Genomic DNA, 20,129 nt, shown 5'->3' on the forward strand with positions numbered 1-20,129 from the left:
TCTCTCTTTCTCTCTCAAACAAATAAATAAAATATTTAAAAAATACAAAAGAAATTGAGTATTCATTTTCTACCTTTGGTTTTCCAAAATTTGCTTGTTCAGAGTTAACTGAACATCTCACAAACCTACCAGGAAAAATACACATTATCTTTTAAAGCTTTTGCTTTATTATGATAGCAAGGCAAAGCTTTTGTTTGGTAGCAAACAGTTTTAGGCAGATTGTAAAATTGGGGAAGAATCATCTGTGTTGTTTTCTCCCATTCAGTAATTTATTTGGCTGTGCTCAGATATGTGACCTAACAGTTGTTGTCTGAAAGAAAATGTTGATATTGGAAAATATGCATTATACTTTTGTTATTGTGATGTTTGCTTAGCAAATAGTTTATTGAATAACTCTGTCAGGTATATTCTAGATACTGGGTATGGGTGAGAGGGAATTAGAGATGAATCAGACCTTGTGCCTTTATGTCTTTGTAATTTTTATGTCTTTTATAATACAATGGGGGAGACAGGAATGCCATGGACAGTTAAAATATAATGTGCTGGGTGATAGACATTGGAGAGGGTATGTGCTATGGTGAGCGCTGTGAATTGTGTAAGACTGTTGAATCACAGACCTGTACCTCTGAAACAAATAATACATTATATGTTTAAAAAAAAAAAAAGAAAGCGGGAAGGGAAGAATGAAGGGGGGGAAATTGGAGGGGAGATGAACCATGAGAGACTATGGACTCTGAGACACAAACTGAGGGTCCTAGAGGGGAGGGGGGTGGGAGGATGGGTTGGCCTGGTGATGGGTATTAAAGAGGGCACGTACTGCATGGAGCACTGGGTGTTATACGCAAACAATGAATCATGGAACACTGCATCAAAAACTAATGATGTAATGTATGGTGATTAACATAACAATAAAAATACATATAATGTGCTAAATGATAATTTCACTATAAGAGTGCATATGAGGGTCTTCACAGAAGAGAGCATCCAAGTTCATTTCCAGTAGTCAAAGGCTGCAGAGAAGTTGTGGTTAATTAGAGGGCACATATATATAGTTCATGAAGTGCAGAAACAAGAAAACTGCAGGAATAAAGAATAGCATTTGTGAAGGTGGGAAGGCACCAGGACACATTGTATAAGCAGTATGGATAGTATATAAACTGCTAACATTGGTTGCCTTCTGGGTAAGGAATTAGATGGCTGAAGGACCAGGAGTAGGAGAGAGCCTTTTCATTGTATATCCTTTGCGTCTTGAATTTGAAGCATATTAAAAATTTTAAAACGTGGCATGTGTAAGTTATAAGAACAGTAAGAATAATTAGAGACAGATTTTAGAGGGTCTCTCTCAGGCCTTTATCATCTATTAATATAATCAGGAAACACAGGAGGTGTATGTTTTAACACGGTATTTATTGTTTTATTTTATTTTATTTTTTTAAAAATTTTATTTGAGCGGTGGTGTGGAGTGGGGTGGGGTGGAGGGGCAAGAGGGAAAGGGAGAATCTTAAGCAGGCTTCACACCCAGCCTGGAGGCCAACTCAGGGCTCGCTCTCACGACCCTGAGAATCCTGACCAGAGTCAGATGCTTAATTGACTGAGCCACGAAGGTACCCCACAAGGTATTTCTTGACAGCAGTATGCACTATGGATTGGAGCAAGGAGGTTATGACAGGAAAAAAGACTAGTCTGAAAGATTCACCTCTCCCTAGGTCTTTTTATTAAGCTGGAGTTATTAGGTGTGAGATGGGCAAAGGGCTGAGAGTTCTTTGTAAGATCTTTATTCATTTTGATCAAAATTTCCTTTTTCTTTTTTATTAATTATGGAGCTCAAATTTTAATTTTCCAGTTTTAATTCACAAGTAAAAGGTACATATAAAATAAAGACATTAGTTTCTTGAATCAGTATTTTTCTAGCACTTGGGAACTTGTTAGAATTTTTGTCTTTTGAAAGAGTTCCCTCTCTTTGCTGTGTCTCTGTCAAATAAATAAAATCTTAAAAAAAAGAAAGAAAGGGTTCTAGGTTAGAGATTAGAAGGACCTGTAGAGTCAAGAGAGGATGAACAGCAGGGGCAGGATTGTGGAGATAGTATTTAGGTATAAAGGTAATTTGATTTTGATTAAAGGTCTATTTTGGGGAGGGGTGCTCATTTAAAATAATCTAGATAAAATAATTTAAAATATATGGGAGTCTTGTTGCTATAAAAGTTTTCTTTTTAAATCCCTTGACCCTCTTCTTTTTGTTCATCAGCATTCTTTCATATGCCTATACTTTTTTCTATCTTCAATCTGGTCAAAGCCCTTCTTGTTTCTTCCTGCCACTCCCAGCTTGTACTCTGGAATGCAGTTTTGCCATTTGCTAATAGTTTCCTATTCTTCTTCTTCTTTTTTTTTAAAGATTTTATTTATTTGACAGAGAGAGACACAGTGAGAGAGGGAACACAAGCAGGGGGAGTGGGAGAGGGAGAAGCAGGCTTCCCGCAGAGCAGGGAGCCCGACGCGGGGCTCGATCCCAGGACCCTGGGATCATGACCTGAGCTGAAGGCAGACGCTTACCGACTGAGACACCCAGGTGCCCCTAGTTTCCTATTCTTCTGAGTTAATTTTCAACTAGTTCAAAATTTTGCTTAATGTACTAAAAAGAATGATCTAATACTCATGTACTGTCATATCCAAAGGTATACTAAATTGGGAGGAGTTAAGAGTAATGGTATACTTGTTCTCACATGTTTTCTTTTTGCTTAATATGTACTTAAAATATTGCATCATTTTCATTTTTGATTATATATTGTGCATGGTCAATATTGGGACAAATTTGAGTTGAAGTCCATATATTTGATATATGTGTGTGTGTGTATATATATATGTATATATGTATATTTATATATAGCAAATCATGGGATTGGTATTTCTGCATTTTGAGTATTTGAGGAGATAAAATTGCTACTATCTTAAACAGTAAGCTCACAGTCTCTAAAGATGTTTTCAGTTCTTATTAACACAGATTGTTTATGGTAATATTTTTAAAAAAATATTCAGGAATGTGCATGAGTGATCAGAATTCTGCTTTTTAGAACAGTGAGGTTTTTCAGTGTTATTACCATATACAGACTTTAAAATTCATTCAGTACTTAAAATTTTTATCAAGCACATGTATAGCACTGCTAGATCATTAAATCTATTGATGTCTACTTAAATAAAATCTGTTCAATGTAACTGGCTTCATTTTTAATGGTTTCTATAGTTTAAAAAAGGAGCAGAAGAAGGGCTTATATTTTACCATCACTTTTATACATGCCTACCTTTTGGGGATGACATTAAGACCTAATTTATATTTTTTTGAAAAAAAATGTATCAATTACTGGCTCATTTGTTATAATATGAATTGCAGAGTAAGGTTCAGATTAATTTGTGAAGCACATTGCGGGTCAAGGCGTATTAAATTGAGATGTCAGAAAGCTTACTTTCCTCTGAATGATATAACAACTGGACTATATAGTTGGGCCTAAGTACAAGGAGAGGCATTACAAACCAGTTTAAAATAGCAAAAAAGAATTGATTTGATAATGGAAAGCCTTTATCATTTTTTTTTTTAAAGATTTTATTTATTTATTTGACAGAGAGAGACACAGTGAGAGAGGAAACACAAGCAGGGGGAGTGGGAGAGGGAGAAGCAGGCTTCCCGCGGAGCAGGGAGCCCGATGCGGGGCTCGATCCCAGGACCCTGGGATTATGACCCGAGCCAAAGGCAGATGCTTAATGACTGAGCCACCCGGGCGCCCCTGCCTTTATCATTTCTAAGTATAACTGAACTGATACTATATTAAGTACATTTCCAATTATATTAACAAGTAATTTGCTGACATACCCCAGTGTTTTTCTTTTGTCAGTGGCTATTTTGAGTAATTTGTATTCGTTAGAATTTCAGGTAGTTCCATTTTATACATTCCTGAAGACTGCATGGTTCAAAACTCACATGATTCAAAATGACTTCTACATATGAATAAACTAAAAGTAAAACTTATTTTGGGCATTAAGTGCAGTTTTATCATCAGTAATACTTTTATACTGTTTCAAATGTGTGTAATTCAGAACTGGGCGCAGTAGACTGAATTGTATTAATACAACTGATTAAAGTGAAATTGCCTCTTTTTTTTTTTTTTTTTGCTGCAGAAAATAGAACTTCCAAAGAAACTGGCAAAACGCTATCCTGCATATGAATTATATCTTTATGGAGAAGGATCCTATGCTGAAGAACACAAAATTCTCCCTTTGACTGGTATTCCAGTTCTCTTTCTTCCTGGTAATGCTGGAAGTTATAAGCAAGGTAAGTCTTGGAAGTAAATTTTGAAAGCTGTAAAATTCAATCGAAGAATTTATCAGATACATACTCTGTGTTAAGTACTGTGCTAGGCATACTGGGAGACACAAATATTTGACATTTTGTCTGAGAGAAAAAAATGAGTACCAAGAATAGTTGAAGACCACTTAGAAAAGAGTAAGATGGAGAAAAAGAACAGGATTGAGTAGGTAGGATAAATGATATAGGGATTCAGGAATCAGCAGAAGAAAGGTTTATGTTGGAAATGGAAGGTACAGGAAACATAACAGAATACTGATTAGAGAAGTAAATTAGTATATGTTTTGCCAAACAAGAGAAAAGATTGGTTTCTTTCTTTTGGAGCTATTTAAATTAGATCTAGAAATACTGATGGGAACACAGAAAGGTGAAGATAGGGAACCTTTATGTATAGATTCCAAATTGAATGTTGGCCTGGAGATAAAAGCAGTTATTTCTGGCATGACAATCAAGTAATCTGGAAGTAATTTCATTTAAAAAGTGCTTTTCGGTTATTAACTGGCATATTCTTTTATATAATAAGAATAGAGTTCTTTCAGGGATGCCTGGGTGGCTTAGTCGGTTAAGCATCTGCCTTGGGCTCAGGTCATGGTCCCAGGATCCTAGGATTGAGTCCTGCATTGGGCTCCTTGCTCAGTGGGGACCTGCTTCTCCCTCTGCCTGCTGCTCCCCCCACTTGTGCATGCACTCTCTCTCTCTCTCTCTCTCTGACAAATAAATAAAATCTTAAAAAAAAAAAAAGAATTCTTTCAACTTTTAGTGTACTTACTTACATATTATGTATTTATCTAGTTAATATTTGTGTTTTAGGTATTAGGGATCCAAAACAGACCAAGATAGATAAAATCCCTCCCCTTTGTTAAACTTATATTCTTGTTGGAAAGACAGCCATCAGATAAATATATCAGTAATATTAAAAGTTAGAAAAATAAAACAGAGTGAGGGAGAAAGGAGAAATAGGGTCAGGAGGTGGCTAGTTTAGTTGAAGTGGCTAGGAAAGGCCAGGATGAGGAGCTAACATTTGCGCAGAGGCTTGAATATAGCAAGAGACTGAGGTATGTGACTATTTGAGGAAAGACCCTAAGGTAGGAACATGCTTAGTACATTCAAGGCCACAAAACCTAGAGAAAGTGGCAAGAAATAAGGATGGAAAAGTAGCTTCAGGCTATATCATATAAGCTGTGGAAAAGACTGAATTTTGATCCAAGTGTGTAGGGAAACTGTTAGAGTTTTTTGGGTAGGAAATGATATAATCCAATCTTTTTGTCAGTTGTTAATTGTTTGAAATATAACACATATACAGAGAAATGTGTAGAATATAGATATTCAATTAAAAATTATTATAAAGTGAATACTCATATAGCCAAAATCTAAGTCAAGAAGTAGAAGATTACCAGTCCTGTGGAAATGCCCTGTATGCTCCTTCCTGATAAAACTTTCTCCCCTCTTTCTAGATGTAACCACAATCCTAACTTAAAGGTAGTAAATTTCCTTGACTTTTATTAAGTATCTAAATGTGTATCTCTAATACAATCCACTTTTGGGGGGTTATTTTTAAACTTCGTAACATAAACATAATTATTCAGTAGGTATTCTTTGGTGTCTGGCTTCTTCCACTCAGCGTTTTAAAAATTCATCCAAGTTTGGGATGCCTGGGTGGCTCAGTTGGTAAGTGTCTGCCTTTGGCTTGGGTCATGATCCCAGGGCCCTGGGATTGAGTCCCACATAGGGCTTCCTGCTTAGCAGGGAGTCTGCTTCTCCCTCTGCCCCTCCCTCTCCTCGTTCTTTCTCTCTTTCTCTCTCTAATAAATAAAATCTTTAAAAAAAATTCATCCAAGTTTGTTTATTTTTTTCATTCTTTGTTATCCCATTATATGACTATACCATAGTTTAAATATTCTGTCTTTGGACACTTGTGTAATTTATATTTACTGGCAATTACAAGTAAAGAACATTTTTCTTACTTTGGATCACATAAGCCCATGTTTCTGTAAGATGTATGCCATAACATTTTTCCATGTCACAGGTTATATGTATCCTTCTATTTTTACTGGTTGTGCTACCTTATACTCCCAGAAATACTACGTTATACTTCCCTTTGCTCCACATCCTTGACAACATTGGAATTGTCAGATTTTTAAATTCTATACAGTATGGTAGGTGTGATTTATTTTTAAAAAATGATTACTCTGGCTTTGCTGTGTAGAGAATATGCTGTAAAGGGGCAAGAGTGGTGAAGGAAAGATAACATCATTAATCATCAGGGAAATGCAAATCAAAACCATAAGGATAGATATCATTTCATACCCACCAGGGTAGCTATAATCTAAAAGATAATAGCAAGTGTCACTGAGTATGTGAAGAAATTGAAACCCTCATCCATTGCTGGTGGGAATATAAAATGGTAGAGCCACTTTGGAAAAACAGTTTGGCAGTTCTTCAGAATGTTAAACATAGAGTTTTATGCTTAGCAGTTCCACTATAGGTATCTACCCAAGAAAAATGAAAATGTACATTCACACAAAAACTTGTTTACAAATGTTCATAGCAACACTATTCAAAATAACTAAAATGTAGAAACAACCCAACATTAACTAAAGAATGGATAAATAAACTATATCCATATAATGGAATATTATTCTGCAATAAGAAGGAATGAACCATAAAAGAAGAAAATTACAGGCCAATATCCTTGATGAACATAGATGCAGAAATCCTTAGCAAAGTATTAGCAAACCAAATCCAACAATACATGATCAGGTGGGATTTATTCCAGAGATGCAAGGAGGTTCAGCATCCACAAATGAATCAACATGATACAATTACATTAATACAATGAAAGATAAAAATCATATGATCATCTCAATAGATGTAGCCAAAGCATTCAATGACATTCAGTATTCATTTATGATAAAAATTCAACAAAGTGGGTATAGAGGGAATGTACCTCAACATAATAAAGGCCATATATGACAGTCCTACAGCTAATATTATGCTCAATGGTGAAAAGCTGAAAGCTTTTCCTCTAATTTCAGGAACAAGACAAGGATGCCCACTCTCACCACTTTTATTCAACATAGTATTGGAAGTCCTAGCCACAGCAGTAAGGCAAGAAAAATTTTTAAAAAGCCACCCAAATTGGAAAGGAAGAAGTAAAATAAGTCACTATTTGCAGATGACATATATAGAAAACCCTTAAGACTCCACAAAAGGCTGTTAGAATTAATAAATGAGTTTAGTAAAATGCAGGATACAAAATCAATATACAGAAATCTGTGGTGTTTCTGTATACTAATAACAAGAAATTAAGAAAACCCATTTACAATTGCATTGAAAAGAGTAAATAAATACCTAAGAATAAATTTAACAAAGGAGGTGAAAGCTCTCTACACTGAAAACTGTAAGACACTGATGAAAGAAATAAAAAAAAATAAATGGAAAGATATTCTGTGCTTATGGATTGGAAACATTAACATTGTTAAAATGTTCATACTGCCAAAAGCCACTACAGATTCTGTGTAACACCTATCAAAATTCCAATGGAATACTTCATAGAACTAGAACAAATAATTCTAAAATTTGTATGGAACCACAGAAGATCCCAAATAGCTGGAGCAATCTTGAGAAAGAACAAAGCTGGAAATATCACACTCCCTGATTTCAAACTGTACTACAGAGCTGCAGTAATCAAAACAGTGCAGTATTAGTAAAAAAAAAAAACCCAAAAAACCAAACAAACAAAAAACAAAAAACCACACACAGATCAGTGGAAGAGAATTGAGAGCCCAGAAGTAAACCCATACATATATGGTCAGTTTATCTCTGATAAAAGAGCCAAGAACATAGAGTGGAGAAAGGACAGTCTCTTCAATAAATGGTGTTGGGAAAACTGGACAGCCACAAGCAAACGAATGAAACTAGGCCACTGTCTTCCACCATACACAAAAATTAACACAAAATAGATTAAAGACTTGTATATAAGACCTGAGTCCTTATAATTGCTAGAAGAAAATATAGGCAGCAAGCTCCTTGATATCAGTCTTAGCAACATCTTCGTGAATCTTGCTCCAAAGCAAGGGAAACAAAAGTAAAAATAAGTAAATGGGACTACATCAAACTAAAAAGCTTCTGCATAGCAAAGGAAACCATTAAAATGAAAAGGCAGTTTACTCAATAGGAGAAGATATTTGTAAACCATATATACAATAGGAGGTTAATATCCAAAATGTGTTAAGAACTTATATAACTCAACAAAAAATAACCCAACTGAAAAATAGATGTAGGATCTGAATAGACATTACTCGAAAGAAGACATACAGGTCACTAGCAGGCATGAAAAGATACTCAGTATCACTAATTATTAGGGAAATGCAAATCAAAACTACATATCACCTCATTCTTGTCAGACTACTACTGACAAGTATCTACTACTATCAGACAAATAACAGGAATGAAATCTTGCCATTTGCAATAACATGGATGGACCTTCAGAGTATTATGCTAAGTGAAATGAATCAGGCCGAAAAAGACGAATACCATATGATTTCACCGAAATGTGGAATTTTAAAAAAATAAAAAATAAAACAAACTCAGATAAAGAGAACAGACTGGTGGTTACCAGAGGGTAAGGGGGTTGGGAGTGAGCAAAGGGGGCCAGTTGTATGTGATGGATGGTAAATAGATTTGTGGTGATGATCACTTTGTAATGTATACAGGTGTTGAATTATAAAACTGCACACCTGAAGCTTATATAATAAAAAGGAATTAATTAACTGATAACATGAATTACATGGTACAATGTGCATAAACCTTGAAAACATTATAAAAGTGAAAGAAGCCAGTCATAAAAACCCATGTATATGATCCTGTTTATAGAAATGTCCAGAATAGGCAAATTCATAGGGACAGAAAGTAAATTAGTACTTTCCAGGATTGGGAGGAGAAGAGGAATAAGAAATGACTGCTAATCAGTACAGGGTTTTCTTTTTGGGGTAATTAAAAAATATCTAAAGTTAGATTAGTAGAATTTTGTGAATATACTAAAAATCATTCAATTGTACTTTTTACATAATAAGTTGTATAGTATGTGAATTGTGTATGTTAAAAAAATGGAATGGCAAGTAGGTATTTTGTTTGCTAACCCATACACTTCAGCTTTTAATGCCAATTAATGCAATCAATTCACAAATTCTGTGGAAGGGTTTACAGAGCAAAACCTAACACAGTGTGGAAGCAGGTAGACCAGTGAGGAAACCATTAGAATAGTTAAGGCAAGAGATGATGGTGCTTAGATTAGGAAGACAGTGGTGGAAATGGTGAGACGTGTTGATTGGGGATATATTTAGAAAGTAGAGGATGATAGGATTTACTGATGGATTGGATGTCATGTGTAAGAAAAAGACAAATCAAGCATAAGTATCTAAACCAAGTGATGAGCATATTATTTCTTGTAGGAATTTTCTCATTCTTAAAATCCTCAAGTGTGACTTATTCATACAGATGGCTAACATTTCTTATTCTTCAAAGTATTCTTCCCCTCCCTTTTAGTTATTTTTCCTAATCAAGTGGAAGCAGGTAAAGAATGAATGACCTGTTTACTTTTTATTTAATTTAAATTTAAAAAACAGGGCACAAGGCATATAATACAAACAATGGTTTGTTCTTCTAAATTGATAGAATTGAAGGATGTCACCCTAAGTAGGTTGTTTATATTCAGAGTGTGGGATAAAGTTATTTGTTAAGAGACTTTGAAGCAAGAATGGTTGCAACTTTAAAAATTTTGTTTAATGTACAGTTTGCACTTTCCTCTACAGTTCGTTCGATTGGTTCTATTGCACTTAGAAAAGCAGAAGACATTGACTTCAAGTACCACTTTGACTTCTTTAGTGTGAATTTCAATGAAGAACTGGTGGCACTGTATGGTGGAAGTCTTCAGAAACAGACGAAGTTTGTACATGAATGCATTAAAACAATTCTCAAACTCTATAAGGTAAGAGATAGGCATGCAAATCAATAGTGATCACCTATTAGCATTTTTTAAGGGATTCAACATATTTTAAGTCATTTATTTGTTTATATGGAAGTTGAAGTGAAGATGACACAAAGGGTTTGTTTTGTTTGTGTGTGTGTGGAGGGGTGAGTCTTGTTTTGAGCTCAGTGGTTTTTGAAGTTTAAATTGAATTTATAAGAAACCTCTCGTGAATTTAGAGGAAAAACTTATTTTAACTTCATAAATTAGAAGTGCATTGAATTTCCTAAAGACCATTAGTATGGATCAAGCCCCATGTTGGGCTCCCTGATCAGTGGGGAACCTACTTCTCCCTCTCTCTCTGCCCCTCCCCCTGCTCATGCTTTCTCTCAAATAAATAAAATCCTTAAAAAAAATGTTGGATTATTGTTTTTGAACCTTGTTCTTTTCTAATGTAAGCATTTAAGACTACAGTATTTCTTCTAACCACTACTTTAATCTTACAAATTCTGATGTGTTTTTGTTTTCATTTTTTTTTTAAGTTTTTATTTAAATTTTAGTTAACATATGGAATGATATTGGTGTCAGTAGAATCTAGTGATTCATCACTTACATATATACCCAGTGCTCTTTTATTTCCCTCTGTCTACTAATGACAAAAATGAACTACTGGGATGTCATCAAGATAAAAAGCTTCTGCACAGTGAAGGAAACAAAACTAAAAAGCCATCTATGGAATGGGAGAAGATATTTGCAAATGACATATCTGATAAAGGGTTAGGATCCAAAATCTATAAAGAATTTATCAAATTCAATACCCTAAAAAATAATCCAGATAAGAATGGGCAGAAGACATGAACAGACATTTTTCCAAAGAAGACATAGATGGTTTTGTTTTAGACAGGTTTGATTTGAGATGCACTTTAGACATCCCAAGTGTAGTTGGTATGCAATTGGAGTTTAAGGTGACAGCTTAAGAGAAGAGGTCCAGTCTGGAGATGATAACTTGAGGGTTGACTGGATATAGATATATTTAAAGCCATGAGACTGTATGTGATAATTATGGAGTCAAGATGTGAAAGAAGAGACTGAAGGACTGAGGCCTGAGTTACTCCCATATTAAGAGATAAGGAGAGATGAGAAGGAAACAGCAAGAAACTAGAAATAAGCAGCCAGTAGGTAAGAGGAGAACCAGGAGAATTATGTCAAGGAAACCAATTAAATCATTTCAAAGAGGAAGAAGTAATCTATGTCAAATCCTGCTGATAGTTCAAGTACGATGAGGACTGAGAATTGGCAAGTAGATTCCTTGGTGACTTGATAACAGTTTTGGAGGCGTGTTGAGGTGAAAGCCTAACTGGAATGAGTTTAAGAGTATAGAAGTTGAGAAATTGGAGACGGCAAGTACTGCATAGGCAGTTGTTTTGATGAGTTTTGCTATAGATATGTAGAGAAAGATGTGGTCACTAAGAGCAAAATGGGAGTAGAGTTTCTTTTTCAAGGGAAAATAGTATTGTATTTATATACTAGCAAGAATGATCTAATAGAGAGGGAGAAATAACAGTGCAAGAAAAAAGTGAGAAGAATTGCTGGAGTGATGTACTTGAGAAGACCAAAGGGGATAGATTTCAGAGCACATATGGAGAGTTTGGCTTTATCTAAGATCAGGTCTGTGTTGGAGATCATCAAGACCATTCCCAGGCTTGATAATTGTCCAGAAAGACTCACAGGACTCAGCATATAGTTGTACTCATGGTTATGGTTTATTACAGTGAAAGGATATAAAGCAAAATCAGCGAAGAAAAGGTGCATGGGGTGGGGTGCCCGACCAACTCAGTTGGTAGAGCATGTGACTCTTGATCTCAGGTTGTGAGTTCAAGCCCCACATTGGGTGTAGAGATTACTCAAAAATAAAATCTTTAAAAAAAAAAAAAAAAAAAGGAAAAGAAAAGGTAGATGGGTGAAGTCCAGAGGAAACCAGGTGTAAGCTTCTAAATATCCTTTCAGGGGAGTCACACCAGATACATTTAATTCTGATAGCAATGAATTATGATGTGTGAAGTGTTGTCTATGAGTATGTCATGAGAAATTCAGTGCCCAAATTTTTTTACTGGGGGCTGGTCACGTAGACACCCTGTGCCTAGCATGTACCGAAATCCCTGCCAGAAGGACAGCAGGTGTTCAGCATAAACAATATTTTCTGCAAAAACAGATTCATTTTTAACATTGAGGAAATGATGGGAATATCCCAGGATCTAAGGTCTCAGACTACAGCCCAGAGCCAACTTACATGCAGTCCATTATAAGGATAGCAGTCTCAGGCTTACTATGTTAACTCTTTTCTGCATAAGGTCCTATTTATTCATAGTAACAGGAGAGAAGGCATAGATGAAGGATCAGTGTGGAGAGCGATAAGCCAAAGTTTGGTAATGGAACTGAGGATACTATATGGAGACAGAAAGGATTTTTTAAAAAGCAATGCTTATTTTAAAAACATGTAATTGTCGGGGCGCCTGGGTGGCTCAGTCGTTAAGTGTCTGCCTTTGGTTCAGGTCATGATCCCAGGGTCCTGGGATCGAGCCCCACATCAGGCTCCCTGCTCCACAGGAAACCTGCTTCTCCCTCTCCCACTCCCCCTGCTTGAGGGATCTCTCCCTGTGTCTCTTTCTGTCAAATAAATAAATAAAATCTTTAATAAAAAAAGAAATAAAAATATGTAATTGTCAGTGAATAAATGTTAAGGAATGCTGGTTTCTTTTTAAACCCAGGTGCATAATAGAGAAGTAACTTGGTAAGATATATCAGTATGATGAGACACTATATTGCTATGGTAACCATAATTGTTCCAAATTTTTGTGATGATTTCAATTTTAAATAAATGATCTTCTTATATCCTATAAAATCTAATATTCTGGTATACACCAAATATAATTACAACTCTTGTATCCAATATAGCAAATGGTAAGACATGATCTACTAGACCAGGTGTTCTGATTTGGGTTCAGAAAACCAAAGCGTAGCTATTAAAAATATTTGGCAGAATACAAAATGGTATGTATATACTAATTACAAGTAAATGAAAATGTATTTCTGTATCTTATGCAAAGTTATATAAATAGTTTAATTTTCTTTCTCCTATAAAATTGCTTATAGGTAGAGGAAAGTGTTTAGTATTTTTGTTATGATACTAAGACTTCATTATGCCTTGGTGATTTTTTTTTTTTAAATAGGGTCAAGAATTTGCTCCAAAAAGTGTGGCAATAATTGGTCATTCTATGGGTGGCCTTGTTGCAAGAGCATTGCTTACATTGAAAAATTTTAAACAAGATCTGATAAATCTTCTTATCACACAAGCCACCCCTCATGTTGCTCCTGTGATGCCATTAGATCGTTTTATAACAGGTAAATATTATTACATAAACACTAACTGACCTCCCCATTGCTGTTTAAGATTAAACAGATCCTTGCACCTACTTTCTTTGAGAGTATGCAGCTCAGTTTCAAATTAACACCTCCATTTCTGAGCATCTTTCTTTGTGACTTTCAACTTAGGCTAATAATTGAAACTGCTGTTAGTTTTCTCTGTCCATAGCATCTTACCATGGAGAGCATGTGTCTTATAATCCCTAGACACTTGGGAATCACTTTAATTACTCTTGGGGATGACTCTCTGTCTCTTAAAGTATGTTTAAATGTCCTATGTTTTGTTAACTCTTCCAGTACTTTATTCAAAATAAGCTTATATTTAAGTAAAACAGTAGAAATGCCTTGTTTTAAATAAATAGATCTGTTAATGCTTTATATGGTGAGAAAGAATTGCTAATATTTATTACTGTATTTTGGGTGTTGTATTAAGAACTTTACATGATGTATGATTATTTCACTTGATGCTTAGAGCATCATTATTATTTGCATGTTTAAAGAAAGTCAAGTATTATCTTCACTGTTTATTGAAATATTGTATGATAGAAGAAATATTGTATGATAGAAGAAAGTCTTTGAAATCAAAGAATTTTTTCCTGATCAGTAAATTTACACCACTTCTTACCCTATCAAAATTTGCATCATCTTAGTTTTGATGAAAATGAGAAATATACCTTATTGACTCCAAACCAAAGCACCCATTTTAACATAACATTGCCAAGGAGTAATTTATTTGCTGGAATATATACTGCAACAGTACCTAGAGTTAAGTTTCATTTTTTTCCTTATTACATTTAAAACTGCCTGTAGAAATCTTTCAGTAACAATTTTTAATTTTAGTGAAGTTGCTTAAATTTGCTTTACTAATTCTAATAATTACAAATGACCTGTAGGTTTAGAAAAAAAAAGGCATAGACAAGTCATAATACTTGTCAACACAGTCGAGAAGTTTTTTTATTACATTTTATATGGATGAGCCATGTATGTTAAATTAGAATTACTCAGAATATATCTTTAAAAACTTTGAGGAAAGAGCTTTCAAAAGAGTCTGATTTTATTGTTTTTGAAGGATAGCGATGGTCTGTCTCTAAAATGTTCAGGCTGAAAGTAATTCTTAGGGTCAGGGTGCCTTTCTAGTAATCAGCAAGCCTCTTTCTTATTTATTCTGTATTTATTTCATATTTCATTAAGCCAGAATTAGAATGAAAAAAACCCCAAAAGTTCAAGGGGTGGCAGATCTTAGGTTTTTAGGAGACCTATATGACCTTCAGAAGTCCATTCCCTGTTTATACTTGATGGAAATACTGCCCTTTAATAGGGGGAAGGAAGCTGTGCACTGGGCTCCCCACTTTAGAGGGCTCTGCTCTGGCACTGCCATTCTCCACAAGGTGAGGAGTATATAGACCAAGCAGCCTCCCCACTTGCAGGCTGTGCCTTTACCTCTGGATGATGATCTAGGTAACCAGGCCTTCAGACTTTTCTACCATGACCTGTGTGGGCTTCTTACCTGAATCTGACCTAAGGGCAGGTATGTAAGTAAGCTTGAGTTGTGGCTAAGGAATGGCTCTGCATGAGGTACCGATAGAGCTTGGATATCCTGCATCCTTATAATGCAGGATGAAATTGGAATGGGAAGAAGAGATTAGAGTTCAGTTATGGGTCAGAGATCTGCCCTCCCTGTGCTGCTCTAATCTAGTGTCCATCTCTGAGGTGTCAAATTTTGTAATTTGAACTTGGCCTTCCAGGTTATTGCAATGATATATTTGTCAAGGTAGGCAGAGAAAATATATTTGATTTAACAGTTTGTTAGCTGGAATTTTTACTTTTAAATATTTAGACATAAAGCCATGTGTACCCCATTGGTACTCTTGTCCCGTGACCTGCGGATGTTAGGAATGGGTCTCCTTAATCACATTCTAAGTAAATACTGTGGAGATCTTCAATGGGAGGAGTTTGCTGTTCCAAAATGTTTGAAGCCCTCAATGGGATCAAATGCCAGGATGAAAGTACATTAAGTTTTGATAATCAGAAAAGGAAACTCCTCTTCCCTCGCCTCAAATCTTTGATACTATATTTTTCTCATCTTCCATAGATAAAGTGGAAAAATTGCAGATTCTTCCTATTGAGCTACCTGTTACTTACTCTAAATGGGTAGAACCTTCTTAACCCTTATATTTTCCATAGCAGCATTAAGTCCCAAGACCAAAGTGATTGTTGTCCTGATTGTATTTTAAGAACTTAAATAGTACTTTGTGTGGTGGTGGCTGGCCGCCGTAGAGAGCTGCTAAGCTCTCACGCTGCCATGATTAGGAAGATCTACAATTCTTTAGCATAGTGAACTTGTATCTTTGGAAGAATTTTAGGGGTTTCTACTTGCTATACTGTGTGTCATGATCTAGCAGCATTCTTGTGGGATATAGAGACCTGTTTGTGTATGGACTTGTCAAAGCTAATAAAGTTTGGATATCTTTTTTGTTTATTGATAACTTCAGTAACTCTTAGTATTTGTAGTATTATTTAATGGAAAACAGACTCTGTAAAGATACTGATTTTACTCAGAATAGAGAAATGTGAATAACATTCATTGTTTATAGACAATTCAGTATGGCTTAAACAGAAATTCAATTTAATGTTAGTATCATAGATACCTTATTGTTGCAGGGAATGACTAATTTTTAACGTGTGTCTTTATTTCCTACCAGACTTTTATATGACTGTAAACAACTATTGGATTCTAAATGCTAGACACATAAATTTAACCACGCTTTCTGTAGCTGGAGGATTCCGGGATTACCAAGTTCGTTCAGGACTGACTTTTCTACCAAAATTAAGCCATCATACCAGTGCCTTATCTGTTGTGGTAATCTTTTTAAGATTCTACTGAAATAGTAACAGAATGGATATAGTGGGGTATGAAAGGATAAATATGTAGTTGTTTGAAAATGACTACTGAGGGGTGCCTGGGTGGCTTGTTAAGCATCTGCCTTCAGCTCAGTTCATGATCCCGGGGTCCTGGGATCAAGCCCCGCATCGGGCCCTCTGCTCAGCGGGGAGCGTGCTTCTCCCTCTCTTACTCCCCCTGCTTGTGTTCCCACTCTTGCAGTCTCTCTCCCTCTCTGTCAAAAAAAAAAAAAATCTTTAAAAAAAAAGGAAATGACTACTGAGTTGGTGTAGTGCTGCTATGTGTGTATGTGCATGTGTGTGAGAGAGAGACTATGAAAGAATGGATAAGAATGAGTTGGGAAGGCAGAGGCATGGGTCCACAAAAAGTAAAAAGGATTTTAGAAGGTTTGTGAAAATGACTTATTTATGAAAGTGACTCTTACGAGTAGTTGTTCCTTGTTTAAAATAAGTACCTACCCACTGATGAGAGTTTTAACTATAAGAAAGTGTGGACTGAAGTCCAGAGGCGCCCCTTGTTATATCTGAGTGCTATATACAATAGAAATGGAATATCAAACTCTTCAGTGCTAAACTTGAATAAAGGTTTACCAATTTTAAAACTTAAAAATAGCTTTGATAGTATAACAGAATCCTGACTGATTAATTTGCTAATTATTCTTCCCTGCTAGGACATCAAGTATTTGGTCTTTAACTGGGATACATAGCTTCTGTAAAGTGAGTTCAAGTTTCCTTTTAGGACTTACCTTATTTCTTATATTTTTAACCATGAAGTCTTCAGTTAAGATCTTAACTTTTTAACTCCACACAGTATATAGATATTGTATATAGTATGTATACATGTGTATACTGCATATCATCTCCAAATATAACTTAATTTCTTAAAAAAATCCAGTGTTCCTTTTGCTTTTTAGGAGATAGTGCTTTGTTTCATGGTTGTTCTCTTCATAAATACTCCCTTGCTCAGTTTGTCTATTGCCCCACCTTAGATTACTGTTCATTTATTAAACAAGTATTTTTGAATGCTTGCCACACATAGGACAAAAATTATTAAGCCATTCTACTATTACCCACCATTTTCTTACTACCGGAGGAGTTGTGATATAACCATAATAGCTTTGAAACTAAATTGGTAAATCTCTCAAACCTCATTATTGGTATGAATTGTTTTATTTGATGTTGATTATTTGGGGCAGATATTTGCTGGAAGTCCTTAAAACATTAAATATCAGTTCTTTAGTAAACACAGATATGTTAGTAATATAAAATTGGATGTAATTTTTTCTAGACTTGACCTGGAGCATGTTGCTATATTGATGCCCCTTCCTGCAGCTTATCTTTTGGTTTCTTTGTGTGTGTGTGTGCGTGCGCACGCACGCGTGTGTCTGTGTCCCTCTTTTCTAATCAATTTGATAATTTGTTGCTTTCAAGGCACTTGTATTTCTGTATCTCTGATGAAAATATTTTACCTCTTAATGGAATTTTCTCAAAGCTGGTTACTGTCTCAATTTTATTTAGTATTTTAGCCCCCAAATAACTTACAACCTTTCATATATCTACATATATGTTTACTTTTAAAAAGTAATTATTAAGAAGTAACAGTTTTTTGATGATATATCAAGAATAGTTAATTGACATTTATAACCATTGGGACTAGAAAAATGAAGTTAGAGACCTCGGTTGTTTTAGTATTAGTAAGGTAGGCTGAACTGCTGTAATATACACTCATACAGATGATAGCACTTAAAAATATTGCTTCTATACCTGCCCTAGGTATGTATTTAAGTTGGTGGGTGGTTTTTGAAGGAGTCCCTTTAAGGGACCCAGGCTCACAGTAAGCAACCCTTTCTTGAATGCAAAGAGAGACACTGTGAAAAATAGTATCAGATTTACTTAATGTTTCCTGTTGTATGTAAGATGCTATTCACAGGAAAGTCATTACCTGGTATGAAAAGGAGTCTCTAGTTCTTGAATGGTGCTGTGCCATTGTTAGGAAGCCTTCTTCAAACAGTTATATTTTTTAGGAGCCTTTTGCTAGTATGTCTCTAACTAGTAGTATATATATCCTAATGTAGGGATGTTTTCAAAATAAGTAACCTTGTACCATACTTGAAAGAGTCTGATTTTGGGGACCTGGGTGGCTCAGTCTTTTAAGCGTCTGACTCTTGATTTTGGCTCAGGTCATGATCTCAGGGTCATGAGATCCAGCCCTGCATTGGACTCTGTGCTGAGGTTGGGGCCTGCTTAAGATTCTCTCCCTCTCTAAAAAAAAAAAGAGTCTGATTTGATTGCTTTGGAATTGTGATCAGGCATATTTATTTTGAAAAAGCTCTCTGAGGCTGGGTATTTCTCAGGCACACCTGATTAAAAAGTAACATCTTAGAATATCAAAGTAGTCTAGTCAGAACTAAAATTACTAAAGTAATTGTGATTTATTTAAAGAACCATAAACTCAGACTCTTAATAGAGTAATAAAGAGTTAGATATTAAACTTCAGTAAGGAATCTGTTAGATGCTTTAATAATTTTTGAAGGGTAATTTAAGCTTGACTAAGCAGTAATGATACTGATTTTATACAGGAACTACCTTAATATTTTTGGATCACCTTTCTAAGAATGCATCATTTAAATATGTCTGTGCATCATAAAATAGTGAAACTAATGTTACATGTTTCTAAATATTAGCTTATGAGAATTTCAAACCTTTGGGAGAGTAACAAATGTGCTTTTCTTAAATTGGATTTTTTTTTTTCCTTGTCCTTTTAGAGTTCAGCAGTGCCTAAGACCTGGGTCTCAACAGACCACCTTTCCATTGTATGGTAAGTTAATATATAATAGGCTTATTTTGGTGGTTTGTGGTGGCCCTTTTTTCTTACCAGTGCATTGATTGGTTTGTTAGCCTTGTTAGCAGTTTATCCATAAATAAATAGATTTGGGAGAAAGATTGACTTAAGGGCTTAGAACTCTAACCTTGGTTTTTGTCTCAGTTTGACCAAGGTTCCCTTGACAGCTTGTAAAATCATCTTTTAAAGAACCACTAGCATGAATCTCAAATGAAGCTAGAGTCAAATGTCAGAATTTTAGAGTTTGTCATAGTTGGGCAGAATCAAAGGTACTTGTGATAGGCTCTTCTGAGCTCTTGGCCAGTCACCAAACTCAGGGACTTGATTAATATAGCATTAACTATTCTAGAGCATCACATGAAAAACCAAGTAGGAGTTAGATTTACCCTTAATATAAATAGATTAAATAAGGGTCAAGAAATACATAGACCCTAGTATCTTAACGCTATATGTTTTAGCTTAAAGATTATTTTTTCACTTTCCTCTGGCTGTGCAGTCAGTGGTTTCTGCAAGAAGCACAAGTTTAGGCATATAAAGATGGGGCAGACAGTTGTTTATAGCTGGGATGGACAAGGAGACTTAGGGAGAACAGAAGGACCCTGATAGTCCATTGTCAAATGTCCAAGAAGATTTAATTTGCT

General features: G+C 35.3%; 1 protein-coding gene across 3 annotated transcripts in view; it reads left to right on the top strand.

Moving 5' to 3' along the window:
* PGAP1 (post-GPI attachment to proteins inositol deacylase 1) overlaps positions 1-20,129 on the top strand; it is a 70,993-nt gene that overhangs the window by 3,988 nt on the left and 46,876 nt on the right. For 2 of the 3 annotated variants that reach the window (XM_035007481.1, XM_035007482.1), the window contains exons 2-6: positions 4,168-4,321; positions 10,168-10,343; positions 13,553-13,724; positions 16,448-16,605; positions 19,412-19,464. In XM_035007481.1, the coding sequence (XP_034863372.1) occupies positions 4,168-4,321; positions 10,168-10,343; positions 13,553-13,724; positions 16,448-16,605; positions 19,412-19,464 (713 nt within the window). Of the gene's footprint in view, positions 1-4,167; positions 4,322-10,167; positions 10,344-13,552; positions 13,725-16,447; positions 16,606-16,901; positions 17,364-19,411; positions 19,465-20,129 lie in introns of those variants that run through there. The other variant, XM_035007483.1, reaches the window with a different exon arrangement.

Source organism: Mirounga leonina, unplaced genomic scaffold, assembly GCF_011800145.1.
Source record: "Mirounga leonina isolate KUSES-001 unplaced genomic scaffold, KU_Mleo_1.0 Mir_151, whole genome shotgun sequence".
Classification (NCBI taxonomy): domain Eukaryota; kingdom Metazoa; phylum Chordata; class Mammalia; order Carnivora; family Phocidae; genus Mirounga; species Mirounga leonina.